The sequence below is a fragment of the Syngnathus typhle genome, linkage group LG18 (assembly GCF_033458585.1).
Source record: "Syngnathus typhle isolate RoL2023-S1 ecotype Sweden linkage group LG18, RoL_Styp_1.0, whole genome shotgun sequence".
Classification (NCBI taxonomy): domain Eukaryota; kingdom Metazoa; phylum Chordata; class Actinopteri; order Syngnathiformes; family Syngnathidae; genus Syngnathus; species Syngnathus typhle.
In genome coordinates this window covers 3,669,001-3,683,437 of record NC_083755.1, presented here as the reverse complement: position 1 = coordinate 3,683,437, position 14,437 = coordinate 3,669,001, and the positions used below count along the sequence as shown (strand labels likewise).

Sequence of the window (14,437 nt, the reverse complement as noted above, 5' to 3'; positions counted from 1 at the left end):
ATTGATGTTGCACTTCACCACAAATCTTGCAGTTTCCTTTATTTATTTATTTTTGCTTTATTATCAATACAAAATGTTTCAAAACATTTTCCCTCAGGAGCAAAAGGACGACGCAGGCGTGCACATACTAAGTTGCTTTTATTAATACAGAACCGCATGCTACAGAGACTGTACAGCATTAACATTGATTCATTACAAAAATCATGGTTTCGCCAAACCATTTGAAAAGGACAGGAATTAAGAAAGAAAGAAAGAAAGCAAGAAAGAAAGAAACAGACAAACAGAGAAAAGAAAAGAGCAGAAAAGAGAACAGGAACATCACAGCCGTTAAGGAAACATTCAAACTATTTATCATTAGCATCTTAATAAACCAGAGAAGAAATCGACAGATTATTACAGTCGCGTCATGTCAACTACAATGGCACCGAGTGGATGGAGCTTTTTTTTTTTCTCGTTAATATTTTACAGCCTCTTGCAACATCAACATGCCTATTTTTTTTCCTACCTACCTATATGTAGTAGTGTCCTTAAAAGTGGCAGTTTTGTGTTTTTTTTTTTTCTTATTTGATAGTTTTTTTATGAACCTCCTAATATACAGAATTTGGCCCGTGTGGGTTTTATACAGTATGATGCCCGTCATTTTTTTTTTTTTTAATTAGGTTTAAATTTTTAATATTTGACAATTTGCTACCAAACACATTTGTTATAGCAACATTTATACTACATACATAGCATTCTATGTAACGTCACAGCAAAACGATGGCGTTGAACTCATAGGATAAGAAGAGGATCCTGACAGCGTGATCTGGTCTGATCTGGGTGAGGGGTGGGAGCGCAGATGAAATCGTCGCCTAAAATTTGGCACGGAAAAAATCTGTACACGGCGGATCAACAGTCAGAAAACGACGACAGGAACTGCGTGTTCGGACGATGGCTTATCGACGCGTTCTTCCAAATATGTGCATACGTTGGCTGGGTGAGACGAGAGCGGAATCTGGCTTTGCGCAAAAAGATGGGGCGGAAAAAAAAATAGGCCTTTTAAAACCTTGTAAAAATGGATCTCATATATATATATGAGATCCATTTTCCATATATATATATATATATATATATATATATATATATATATATATATATATAGTGTAGGTAGTGCTTACCGTAAGAAAAAGTATTTTGTACAACATTACAAAAAAAGGAAATAAAAGGTCAAAAAAGAAAAGAGACACATACAAGATACAACGATCAAAATCTCTAAAGCAATAAATACTACTGGTCCTAGCGTGGTGACGTTTTCAATCCAACGACCCCTTGAGACAACCCACCCATAAACCCACCCCCAACCCTCCCCGAAAAGGTAAACAAAGAAAAAGCAGTGGAAGAATGCATAATTAACATAGTATCCCCGACCCGACCAGCCCGTCAGCCCCCCCCCCCCCCATTTTGTTCGATTCTGTACATTTAAACAAGTAACATCACAATTCAAAGTTGTTCCTCGGTGTGGCGTCGCCGCTCGCCTCTCGCCCTGGTGCGCTGCGTGAAGGGGTGTGATTGGTTCGCAAGCTCGTATTTAATACAAATAAAGAACGAGAACCAACGCTAGCCTTTAGCTCGTCGTGTGTCCGCCGTTGTTCCAAATTTAAAAAGAAAACATACAAAGTAGGACCCATTCTCAGTCACCCACGTCACCAAAAGCTTCTCTGGAAAAATTTAGAACTCATCGGCCGTCTGTCATCGGAGTCGTGGCCATCTGCAAATCCTGGCAACTGGACTCAAATGCGAAAGTGAAAAAGCCGTGGAAAGATTTTTCAACAACCGTCAGCCGCGATGACCACGACCCGGATGAAGTGCCTTTCCGGAGCTCGCCATTGGACCAGAGAAATTCTGGCTCCGACGTCTTCAACAAGCATGAGTCCAGTCAAAGGATTTAAATAAGAAGTTTTAACGAGCTATTGCTGCAGCTCCCGGATAACGCGACGCTTCCTTGGCGGGTCAAATATTGACCAATGAAGTTGAAAAGAAAACAACAGCTAGCTAGCTAGCAGCGGCTAGAAGCAAACAAGGACAAAGAGGCTCCGACCGCTACTCGATAGACTTGGTCACAAGCGACAGCGGCTGCAGCGAGTGGGAATGACACAGCAGTGGCGAGGGCCGGGCCACGGGGGACACCACCGAGGGGCCCGGTAGCCGCGAGGGCGGGACCTCGCCGGGCTCCGGGGCCAGCGTTTTGCCACCCAGCGCCGCCGTCGAGAGGTTTTCCGGCGGCCCGGCCAGGAGGTGCGGGTGAGCGAGGAGCGGCTGGTGGGCGGCTTTCATAGTCAGTGAGAGAGGTTGCATTTGTTCAGTCTGAGGTTTGGACTCTTTTGGCGAAGGGGACGGGACCACAGAGGAGGGCGAGGACGGGGGGGAGTCTGGGAAGCTTCCGTCCGAGGAGGGAGGACTGGCGCAGCTGCCTTCACCTTGGATGTAGCGAATGCACTTTTTTTTCCTCCTGGATCGGGAAGGGCAAGGCGAGACAAGACAATCTTTCAGACTTTGGATTTAATGCTGGCGGCCGGCGTGAAAGCACCATGCATGATTGGGTAATGCTCCCACCCACCCGCCCGACCCCTAAGAGCAGGAAACAGGACACCAAGCAGGCGGGGGAAATGAGCGTGGCGGTGATGAGGAATGGACACAAAGATCAAGTAATGCTCGCTCTCTGGATTTGCACTATTTTTTCGGTCCTGAGCAAAAGCAAGAATTCAATTTCAAAGCAGAGACGACGCTCGTGCGTCCAAGTAGGGACAAGAGTGTCAAGTGCTCCAACAAGTGTCATCCAATTGCAAGATTGTTGAATGCAATCCAGCAAAGGCTGTGTAAAAGGCTCAAATGGCCAGGCAGATTTCTGTGCGGAGAAAAGCTCCAATTGGGGCTGGAGACTGAGCTACTGGCCCCCTCTCGATCTCCTCCTCCTGAGGGAGTCCCAGTTTGTACACTCAGTAATGCAGCAAGCTGCCCCACAGACACAAGCCAGCCAGCCAGCCAGCGAGCACAGGAGGGGTCACGGCCTCACGTTTGCATTCCCGCCGGGTTCGGGACCGCTCTCCGGTCTTAAGGTGATCACCCCGGGCTGCGTTTGGTTGAGGGGGGTGAGATCTGCCCCCGCTCATGCTTTTGCCTTGACCCTGGCGGTGAACCCGCCCCAAGGCGACAAGGGAAACTCAGACTAGCAAAACAAACAAACAAAAAAAAGAAACAGGGAGGCTTTTTGCGTCCAATTTTGGGGGGCCACAAAAACCAGAGAGAGCACATTACTGGGGATGAAGCAACACCAACAAAGCACATTGTACATGCTCGGTGGGTGGAGGCGGAGCTTTTGCGCATGCAATTCCAGGAGGCGGAACATTGGGAATAGTATCCAGCGGGCGCGGCGGGGTATCGTTTTGCCGCTTTGTACGCTTTGCCCGGCTCCCGCTAAGCGTCCGTCCAAGAGCAACAAATGAGCTCATATCCATTTTTTAACACGCGCATCGACTGCGCCGGTATTGATTTTTCTTGCTTTTTGTCGGCTCCCGCCGCCTCCCGGGAAATTACGCCGGAGTTTGGGCGAGGGGAGCCCCGGAGAGGACGCTTAACCTCTCGGCTCCGGTAATGAAGATGGAATTACGGCGCCTGATCTCGTGATCTGTCGAAGTAGGACGCGGTCGTCACAACACAAATGGAGAAAGGATGGGCGGGGTCGGGGGCTGGGTTATGTACTTAGCAGAAACAAATACCTACCATGAAAGCATTCCCAATTCAAAGACTGCTTGTGTCAGAACAGAAAGACAACAGGTAGGGACTAAGTCAGGGTTATTGAAGAGGGAAGGAAGAGGAGGAGGAAGAAGAGGGAGGAGGATGAGGAAGAGGAGGAGCACAGAAAAGAGTGTCACTGAGCGGGCCCCTCAAGAGGAAGCAGGGCTAAAATTAAAATATCTGCTAGCATCACATTGTTATTCCAGAAAAGGGACAAAAAGGGTGGGAGGGGGGTAGGGGGGGGCGCCAATTTGGATATTACATGGCAGTTAATAAGGGGGAGTGCAGAAAATGGATTTCTACCGGGACAGGAAAAAAAATATTGGACAGAAATCCATTTTCTACCAACTGGCTCTAACTGACTCCATTTTGTTTTTTTAATATATACTGCAGGAAAAAGCGGTTTGCCATCTGTTAAGCACACCGATGGAAACGTGTTTTTAGCGAGAGAGAAAATCATCAAGTGGAAAAAAAGGGAGAGGGAGGAAAAAAAGCCTGGTGGCGGTTGGTGGCCTTCCTCCAATTCATTCAGGCAAGTTATGTACCTGCACGGTTTGCACCATAAACTCAGCTGGTCAAGCCCGAACAAGGCACGACACTTCTTTGGGGTATTTGCATCTGTTATAGCCAAAGAGGTACGGACACAAACAAAACACACACAGGAGGAAAAAAGAAAACAAAAACAAAAAATGGACACGTCATTGCACAGACACAAAACAAAAACACGTGGAGCCTGGGTTGAGGTTTAGGCTGCTAGACACTGGGACCTCCTCCGTTCGGGACCTCCCCAAGCCCTCACCTGCCAGTCCACAAAGCCCCAAAAATTGCATCGCACTCATACAAGCGGCACTCGGGCAGGCAGATAGACCGCAGACCGGCAGGGCGCGACTGGAGGAAGCTGACGTAGCTCGGCGACACAAACAGGAGGAAGGGAGGGAGGGGGGAAAAAGACCAAGAAAAAAAAAAAGGAGGAAGTCCCAGCGCGGCGGCACCCCCTCCCCTCCCCCCACACCCGGTGCCAGCACACCCCATACACACCTGCACGGGCCGCACCAGTTATTCTGTTGGTCGAGCCCAAAGCGCGCTCGACACTTCTTAGGAGCGCTCAGGTCTGATGCCGAAGAAAGGGGACGGGGGGACGCCAGCAAAGAAGGGGGAGAAAAAAAAAAAATAGCACCCAAAAAAACAAAACAAAGGCAAAGCACAAGTAGGAAAGAAATACAGAGAAAGAGTTAGAGAGAATCTACGCAGGTCGCCAGCTATTGTCAGCTCGCGCACCTCGCGGCTGGATCGACACCGCTTGCGTCGGAAACAATCGGACGCTAACCTAAGGAGAACAATTTGGCGAGTCATATGACCTCGGCGGTGTCGATCCAGACTCGGGCCAGGTGACTTCCAAGCATTAGTTCCATTCCATGCACGAGTTGAAAATCGGGATATTAATACAAGCCCAATAGACTGTCAAAGCGAGGAGGTATTCGTCAAAAGCGGCAGCTAGCTGTTAGCCCTCGCCGAGGTTGAGCATCTAGAAGCCGGAAGGGAACGCGACTGGCCCGATACTTTTGCTCAGCCGCTCGGAGGCATGGGCACAAATCAGGAAACCGAATTTTTTATTCACAGCTGGCCATTGTTTTAGATATCCTTTTTTTTTTTTTATGTGTGTTTTCTTCTTATACATAAATGTTTTTTTCTTCTGACTTAACATAATTTCAGACTAGATCTTGCGTCCCATGCCTGGTCGCTGGCCTTCGCTAGTGGCCTGAAATAATCTCATGTGAGCATGCGAGCCTACAGCCGAGGCACGAGGGGGAGCGTTTGGTCCATTAAGGAGGTTTACCCTGGCCGGCATCAAACCCACAAACACGATAACAACGACCTCGGCGTACAACAACATCATGTTTTTGTTTTTTTTTTCTTTCTTTAGCATTTCAATAAAAGGCAGCGGGGGAAAAAAAAAGAAAACATCGGCGGTCGGATCAAGATCAATTAAAAAGGAAGAAAAAAACAAGTTAGTATATTTAAGAGTCAAAAATGACATTAGCACCTGTAATCGGAGGGAGTGAAAGGCAAGGGTTTGGAAAATATTCTCTGTGTTCTGCAACAAAAACAAGAACAGATAGAGAGGCCTTCAAGAGGAGATCACCGTCACCCAAAAAACAAAATATTGGAAGAAAAATAAAGCATGATGCCAAGAAAATATGTGGATTATGAAAGATGGAGCAGTCACAGGATGAGGAAACCTCCTTAATTTTGGTTTCGATTGTGATCAAAAGCAAGCGAGGGGGCAGCCCAGTTAGTGCGCACACACACACACTCACACATTCGCTGAAGCGTATTTGCAAGTGTTAGAAAAACACTTCATTCCATCAACTCACTCTACACATATAAGCACAATGCTAACGGGCAAAAAGGGAGGGAGGGGGGGGATTACGGGACTGGGGTCTTAAGGGGGTGGGTTCATGCATATTCATCTGTTATTAGCAAGGGAGGACTACAGTGAAGGGGGAGGTGGGTGGGGGGTGTTACTGCACAGACAACGCTGCTACCATTTAAATATTGCATCGCATGGCTATGATGAAAAAAAAAAAAGCAGCACAAACACACACACACACGCACGCACATACAACAAAACTAGCTTGACTTTTATCTAGCGGGCGTCACATGCGGCTGACACATGACGGGCCCGCTCTAATATGGGAGATAATTGCCGCTCGCTTACCGTTGCTCTCCGCTTGCTGCTTTTCCCTTTTTCTCTTCTTCCTTTTCCCCTGTTGGTTAGCCGCCAAGAAAATAGAAAGAGGGGCAAAAAAGGGAGACAGACATAGACAGGAACCTTAGTTATTATATTGCAGGACGCCCCAAAACATGAACAACTCGTCTTTGTGTTTATTTATTTATTCATGGCTTCTTTTTCTGCCCCGCGGTCGGCGGGAGCCTGACGAGAATTGTGTTTCGGTGCGGCGCCGCTCGCTAACTCGGCCTTATTTTCCTCAATTTGTCTTGATGGGCTCCCGAAAGCGGACTCAAATGACCAATCGTCGGCCGGGCCGGATTTACGCGGCACTAAAAACAAGCACGTGAGGGCCGGCGTCAACACCAAAGTAAACAATCAGATACAAATAATAGAAAGCGGGAAAGACCACACTTGGACTTGAGGAGAAAAGAAGAAAAAAAAAAATCGAAAGATTTACTTCGGAGAAGAGAGTAGAAGAGCAACAACCTTGCGTAATGAGCCCCATGTGACTGATTCTTTTGTTACAAAGTATGCTAACTAACACTCGCACAAACTGTTGGCGCTTCGTTTTCAGCACCACCTTCCAATTTTCGCCACGTCCTGCAAATTGACACTCCGTTCCGACTTGTAAACTTAAAAACTTACATAGTTGTCTCGGGCCGACCAGCCGGGGTAGAGCTGCATGTGGAGCTGTCGTTCTTTCCTGGCCAGCTCGTAGTACTTGGCCTGCTCCTCCCTGGAGAGCGCGTGCCACTGCAAGAGGCGGCCGTGAGAGGTGAGCGGGACGCGCTTCCGGACCCTGCGGCATCTCCGGCGAGGCAACTCACCCTCCGACCCAGAATCTGGTTGATGGCGGCGCTCTCCTTCAGCGTGCACTCGGCTACCACCTTGGCCCGCATCTCCTTCATGTAGAGCATGAAGGCGTTGAGCGGCTTCTTTATGTGCACCTGCTTCTTCTTCTCCTCTTCCTTTTTGGCATCCGACTGTTTCCTGCAGACAAACAGGTTGGGAAACTACCAAGGGGAAGGAAAAGTCCACGCCGGTGCCGGCCAGGTACTTACGAACTGTTGAGGGAGCTGATGTCGCTGTGCGAGGATTCCTGCTTGACGTTGGGCGTGACGATGGCCGGGTGCGGGATGCCGGTGGTGTGCAAACCGTGGTGGGGGGGCACCATGTGTGGAGGGAACCTAGAGGACAGAAGACTGTGTAAATCGGTCAGAATGGACGCGGCTGAAATGGGGCCGTGGCTCACATGTAAAAACAACAACAGCAGCAAATGCGTTCAAATATCCATCATGCAACTTGAGAAACTTGGATTGTGTGGAGAGAACATTTTTTCGCAGATGGGAAGAGTTGAAAGGCGCGACGACCATTTAGCTGCTGAGCGTGCATTTACTGCGGCTCGAGTTGGCCGGGCCGGCCAATCAAAGCGGATCAATTGCGGCGCCGAGCGTCAACGCGGCTCATCGGCGCTCATTTGGTCTTCTCCGTCAATTTGTGAAAGCGGGCCGTTCCCGCAGGAATGGGCACACATTGACCCATCCATCCGCATTGTTGACAGTGCGGGGCCACCGTGGGACCAAACATCCAAGAGCGAGGGATGAAGAAGGAGGGCAAAAAAGGAAGATTTTTCCCTCTTTCTTTTTCCCTGCGTGCGTGTGTGCGCTCATTATCTCGCCGTGTCTGGCTGCATGGCTCGGAGCCAGAATATAATGATGAGGATAAACTCGCCAGGAACAACTAGTTTCTGTTGGAGGCCATCTCAGGGGAGAGCGAGGGCGCCGCCCCCCCCCTCCCCATCTCTCGCTCCCAAACACACACACACACACACACCCTTCAAACTCTTTTGCCTTCTCTTGCCTTCATCCCTGACACGTTGGTGTTTGTGCCATGTCATGTGCTGATGGGGAGCTCGGCGGGGCGGGCGGGCCTTTGCGCGTTGCCCATCATTAGGGGCTGCCGCCGCCACCGCTGCTTCCTCCCTCCCTTTCCTTTGCCTCTCTGTGCACTTGTTAAAATTTCCTCTGTTCCAAATCTGTTTTTTTCCCTTCTTCTGCTCTTCCTGTCCCCTCGCCACCTCGCCGCTGCCTGCCGCCCCTCCGCACCCCTCCCCAGCGGGCCCAGGTTATGGTTAAAACATGACGGCCATCCCTTTGAAGAGCAGGGGGCATCGTCATCGTCGTCGTCGGGGAAAGCGGCGCCTCGGACCAATTTAATCAAGACAGAAATTGAACGGTAGGAATGGTTGCTCCGCCCCGACCCCCGGTCCCTACGTCTCAATCGGAAAGGTGTGTCGGGGTGGGGGCGACATCGCAAAGCCGTGCCGCTTAATTGCTGACGTGAAGCGCAACCCCCCCCTGTGCCTGTTTAATGTGTAATGATGCGGCCGAGAAGGAGCGGGATTCGGCGGGCTGGAGGTGGGGGCGTATCAAAGGGCGGCCCACCTGACACAGGCGCTATACAGCACACAATACAGGTAGCCAGACCCCCATCATTATCCAAAATCATTTTATCCCACCTCGTGATGCATTTTTAACAGGAGGTGCAAGGTGCTAGCAGGTACCAGATCCATTTTCTGTCCGCTAATTTGGGGTCAGGTGTAAAGAGGACGACAGACATTTCCTTTCTATGCTGATGATGAGCGAGCGTTGGCCTCCTGCTCCCATCAATCCTCGGCCTTGGCGTATTACGGCGACAGGCTCTCCGCGCTTCGCTTTTTAGTCCGAGCTACATTTTGTCAGCCTAAGAGCAAAAGTGATTTGGATGTGTTCAAGCCTTCTCTGGAGACCTCACAAGCCCCGGCGCCCCGCCTTCTCCCTCCCTTCTTCTATTGGGTAATTAAATTAGGGGTTTCATGACAGGGCATTAGCTCGGTACACACACCCCGCAGCCGGCAGATTCAATTAGCCACCCTGGAAAGAGGATGATGACAATGTGGAGAGCAAATTATCAGTCACTTTAAAGGCCCAGTTGGGACGCCGACGCCACTGCCAGATGTCGGGACCTCTGCTCCAGCGAGGGCAATCTGGAGAGGCCTTTTCCATAAGGTTGGGCTTGGGCGCGTTATTGAGGACAATTTAAGGGCTTGGGAACAGATGAGCTGGATTGAAAAGTCACCCTCCCCCTCCTCAGACGCCATCCATCAACGTCACAGAGGTTGAAATGCAACGCCTAGAGGACCTGCTTTTGTAATTAAACTCCAGCTAGTCCTGGAGGACTGCTGCAAAATGGCCGACAATGGTTTGCGAGTGTTGTCGTGGAGTGTTTGCCGCACAATATCAAGTTTCTCAAGGCACAATATGACGACAAAACCACCAAAAGGGTAAAAACACACATGCAAAATGCTTACGAGTACACACATAATGAGCATAAATGTTGGTATACGCCAAACTGGGCCTCGTCCCCCCCCCCCCTCAAAGCGCCGCGGCGTTTGTTTACGTCTGGCAATTACGCGGCCCGGCTGATTTAGCACCAGCCTGACGTGCGGCGGGGGCTAAATGTTCTTCGGGGGCCTCATTAAGGGGCGGGGAGATAAATAGAATTAATATTTGAGCACCCTTGCTGGAGATTTGGCCTTTTGAATAAGGGGAGGCATCCTTAAGGGAGACGAGTTTGCGCGCGAGTTAGCGGCGAGGCGAGGGCTCGACTCACCTTGACATGGATGCGTTGACAGTGAGCGCAGTCGGGTAGGGGTGTCTAAAGCCCCCTGTCGTGATTGGATAAACAGGTTGACCTTGCCTGGGAAGAAAAAGAAGAAAGGTAAGGAAACAAGGTTGACAGACAAGGGAGGAGAAGCTAGCGAGCCCCCTTAAGTCGGCTTCTTCTCTTCTCATTTGATCGGGGACAAAAATCCGAGCGGCGGATCAAAGGCGGGGTGGGAATAAACTCCCGAGCATTTTGAACGCCGCAAATCTTGATGGTGGCGGCTAATTAAATTTTATAACCCTGCGCTCGCTGCGCCCCTCCCTGAGCTGGAACGAGGTGTTTTGTTGTGATAATTAAAGACGAAGTGCGGCTCCCTTTAATGGAGCCGTCACGCTAATTGAGCCCTACACATCCAAAAGACAAACAATAATGAATGTAAATTTATACCGAAAATAAAGTGCAGCAAATCAAAGGGCGGCGTGGCGGTGCTCGGGGGCCCTTTCCCGCTATTTAGACAGCGGCGAGAAAACATTAAATTAACAGAGCTTAATTTGTAGCCTTTTGTCATATTAACAAGTGTTGACAAGAGTTACCCAGGGAGAGTCCCCGTGCGGGATGGCGGGTAAAAGGCGGGCAATCGCTGTTCATTTACTCTAATTTGACCCTGCAGAGACATGCAAAGTAGTGTGCGCTCTTTTAAAAAAAAAAAAATCTATGGGATTCTGCGGTTCAAACAGTTTGGAGATCAGGCAGAAAAAATGAATAATTGCATATGTGACTAAAGAACTAGGTTGACTTGAGGGGAGTAGTTTCATTTGGTGCTTTGCCGCCATCTTGTGGCATCAATAGGCAATTCTAAATCTTTCATTGTCAGCGTCAATTATTCACAATTTTTTTTGCCCGGCTTCGTCTTTTCAATGCACATTTTTCATAATGTGCGTCTTCGAGGTTTGTTTATACACAATTCCGAAAGTGGACTTTTCCGAACTTTTTGCACAACCTGTGAAAGAACAAAGTAAAAAGAGCATGTGTGTGTGTGTGTGTGTATATATATATAAAAAAAAGGATTCGCTTACTGTGGTACTAACCATCCTAGGGGATGGGGGATCTGGCCGACGGTGCCAGGTGACAGAGGGTAATAAGGAGAAATATCTGGAGGATGCGGAGGCCTTGGAATTCCTGCACAAAAAAGAAGATGACATGAGAAGAGGTGGACAAGATGGAGAATCAAATCCTTTGTCACAATCTCAGATGTCGCGCACATCACAGGCGGAGGAAGAGGAGGAGGAGAAAGCCTTGTTGCAGGTGTGTACACGCCGCAAAAACAAAAACGGGAAAGAAAAAAAAAGGGAAAAAAAAAAATCACACTTTCTGATCAAAGGCCTCACCAGGCGACAGCGACGCAATGTGTTTGGAGGAGGCGGAGAGGAGAGAGAGGTGAGGAAGAAGAAGTGCAAGAGGAGGAGGAAGAAGGGAATGATAAAATAAAACACCGACACCATCCTTGTCACATTTGTCACGCCAATTCTGGAGATGAATGATGTAAAATGACGGCTGTTTAGAAGTTAACAAAACTCAACAATATCATTACGCCGTTTGCATGTGATCACAGGGAGCTGGGCTCCTCATTCCCTGTCAGCCACATCATTCCGCGCGCGCGACAAAAGCTAGCGGAAATACGCAGCTGTTAAACATTGTTAGCCGAGCGATTTAGGCTAATTGGTGACTAGCGCAATCGCTGTTTGGTGTCACCAACGGTGAAAAAGGTACAGCCGCCTTTGGGGAGCCAGCTCCTTTGATTTAGCGACATCAATCAAATGCTACGGATGGTGTAGTAGTAAGAGTGTGCCTTGTGACTGTATGGAGATGAATAACAATAAGGCGGATCAAAGTAGCTCATATTAGCATTGGATTGAGTTGAGCTAGTGTGCCAGTGCTAGCTTCCGATGTTTATTCTGACTTAACGTCATATGCGAGTTGGATTAGCGTCGCTAAGGTTAGTTCATTATTCATTTGAATCGCTCATTAGCTTTGGCTGGAGCGAAAGTCGTAGCAGGTAAGGCTCATTAGCTAGCGTGACATTTTTTGCAGGTTTCTCCATCCTGCCCACAACACGACCAGAGTGACCGTGTCTTCCTTCTCCCGCATTTCGGAGCCTTATTCCGCTAAAAGTCACACAAGCAGCCCGCCAGACCGAATACGCCTCGTTAATTAATTAAACACTGAGTCCCGATTAGGCCGCCCCATTAGGCACTGCATTAAACAGCAGCTGGTGCATTATTTCCCCCGCTCGTAAGGGCCGTTGTAATAAGGCAAACATCATTACCTAAATGAATGAGTGGGAACAAATGAAATACTAGATAATAGAACAAAATGGTTCACCGTGAAGAGGCAGGTAGGCCATCAACAAAACAAGGCTACAGGTCTAGCTCCGATGCAGGTCTTAAGATGATTAATGTGAAAAAACTGGGCGACCCACGGGGGGATTGAGTCGCATACATAATCACAGAATCGGCCGTAGAGTCGAACGAAATAAGCCTCGGGTTCCTGGACCCGAGTCTTCAGATACAAAAGCAGTCTTTGTTTCAAGTCTTGTAAGTGAAGTACAAAAGGTATCTGGTGCTTACTTGATCCAGAGCTGCTACACTTGCCTGTTTTGGGGTCCACGTCTGTCTGTAGGTGTGGTGGAGGGTTCCCGGGTGTGAAGTGCTCATTGCTGTAGGTGATCAGTGGTGTGAGAGGGTGCACGTGGTGAGGGTGCTGAACCACTGGAACCTTATTCGACTGCAGGAGAGAAAAACAAGAAAGAAAATAGACCAAAGGTTAATATTCGTAGAAACGTAAAAACAGAGCATATCGTTTTCCGAGTGTCCAGGAGGCGCCAAACCGCCGGGCCTCAGTGAAACCACTGCGGTTTGTAATTAAAAACACTTCTGCGGTGTCATTCCGGAATTCAGCGAGAGTCTATGAGGCCCTGGGGGGGTTGCCACTTCTCATTTGGGGCCCGATGCGTGATGAGGCACTTTTAACCGCAGCGGCAACGCATGTAATCGATCTTGTGCAAAATCAAGACAGCGCATGTAAATCCAGAGTCATTAGCGGCTTCGGTCAACGTGCCACTGTTCCCTCCTCGTCTTCCTCGCTTGGGCCCGATTCTCCATTCTGCCACTAAAAGGGTTAGTAGCTGAAAATCCATTTCTCCATTTTTGCCAAATTACTTGGAGCTATGTAATCTTCTCTTTGTGCTCCTAAAGTGGCGCAGTCCATCCTCTCCCTTCTTTTTTTTTTCAATTACCCAAAGATTACAGTGGAGCTGCCACGGGGCCCCCTAAATTCCGGGCCTGGGACCGTACCCCCGGCCACCAGATAACCAGATTAGAGCACTGCTGTAGATTAGCCTGGTGGCTTTCACCCCTTCACCCACACATCCTTATCCTGCCCTCAGCAGCCAAAGAAGCAGCACTAATCAGGCTTATCATAACATGGATGATATGTTCAAGAGGGGCTGGGAGAGGGGGGGGGGGGTAAAGCAAAGGGGTGGATCTGCTTGAGTGTGTTGTCTATAAACCCTCACACAACCTCATTAGTGACTTAAATATATGCCTAAAAAAATCCACTGTGGCAGATGTAGGTTTAATGGGACGAGGGGGCATCCGAGTCCACATATCAATCTGGACTTGGTCTACCCCAATGTTTTGGGAGACCGCGACGAATATTTGGACTCGGGTATGTGCCATTTCTTCCGGAATCTTTTCTATATAGTTTGGAGAATTGTGAAAGGTGGCCGGGGAGGTGGGTGGTGGGATCGGGAAGGGGGGGGGGGGGGACATTCCCTATTGCCATGGTCCCAATGAAAGATTAATGAACCCCCTGCAGAACTCCAGGGAGGCAAGCGAGACTCCTGGGACTCATTCACAGCCCGGAGCTGAAAAGGCTGTGGAGGAGCGGGGCTGTGCAGAGCAGGGATGGGGAGGGGGTGCATGTGTGCCTGCGTGTCGAGTTGGAGGCGTCGGGGTGCGAGCTGCAACGGGATTCGTTAGAAAGAAACACAAACCGAGGCGCTCGCGATCTGATCCGCACATCCAGAATAGACGGATGATGGGGAGGAAAAAAACAAGATGATGACAGCTGCCGCATGCAGATGACGAGTTGTGTCGCTCTTTCCCAAGTCTCCCCCCCCCTCCCTCCTCTCACCTCCTAACCTCCTCCTTCACGAATCCCTGCTCCTCCCTCGGGTAATGATGTGAAAGAATGTTGTCGATTCTTCATGTGCGTTGTGAAAAG

The 14,437-nt window shown here is 49.2% G+C and overlaps 1 protein-coding gene across 29 annotated transcripts in view; it reads right to left on the bottom strand.

Moving 5' to 3' along the window:
* Positions 1-121: 121 nt before the first annotated feature.
* tcf7l2 (transcription factor 7 like 2) overlaps positions 122-14,437 on the bottom strand; it is a 59,699-nt gene continuing 45,383 nt past the window's right edge. For 3 of the 29 annotated variants that reach the window (XM_061264301.1, XM_061264309.1, XM_061264299.1), the window contains 10 exons: positions 12,805-12,937; positions 11,230-11,332; positions 10,160-10,246; positions 7,570-7,710; positions 7,336-7,498; positions 7,154-7,261; positions 6,494-6,557; positions 5,819-5,869; positions 4,320-4,392; positions 122-2,488 (listed from right to left, as the gene is read on the bottom strand). In XM_061264301.1, coding sequence (XP_061120285.1) covers positions 2,080-2,488; positions 4,320-4,392; positions 5,819-5,869; positions 6,494-6,557; positions 7,154-7,261; positions 7,336-7,498; positions 7,570-7,710; positions 10,160-10,246; positions 11,230-11,332; positions 12,805-12,937 — 1,332 coding nt within the window. In that variant the 3' untranslated portion in view covers positions 122-2,079. Of the gene's footprint in view, positions 2,489-2,582; positions 3,821-4,319; positions 4,393-4,812; positions 4,886-5,818; positions 5,870-6,493; positions 6,558-7,153; positions 7,262-7,335; positions 7,499-7,569; positions 7,711-10,159; positions 10,247-11,229; positions 11,333-12,804; positions 12,938-14,437 lie in introns of those variants that run through there. The other 26 variants (XM_061264315.1, XM_061264305.1, XM_061264314.1 and 23 more) reach the window with 19 other exon arrangements.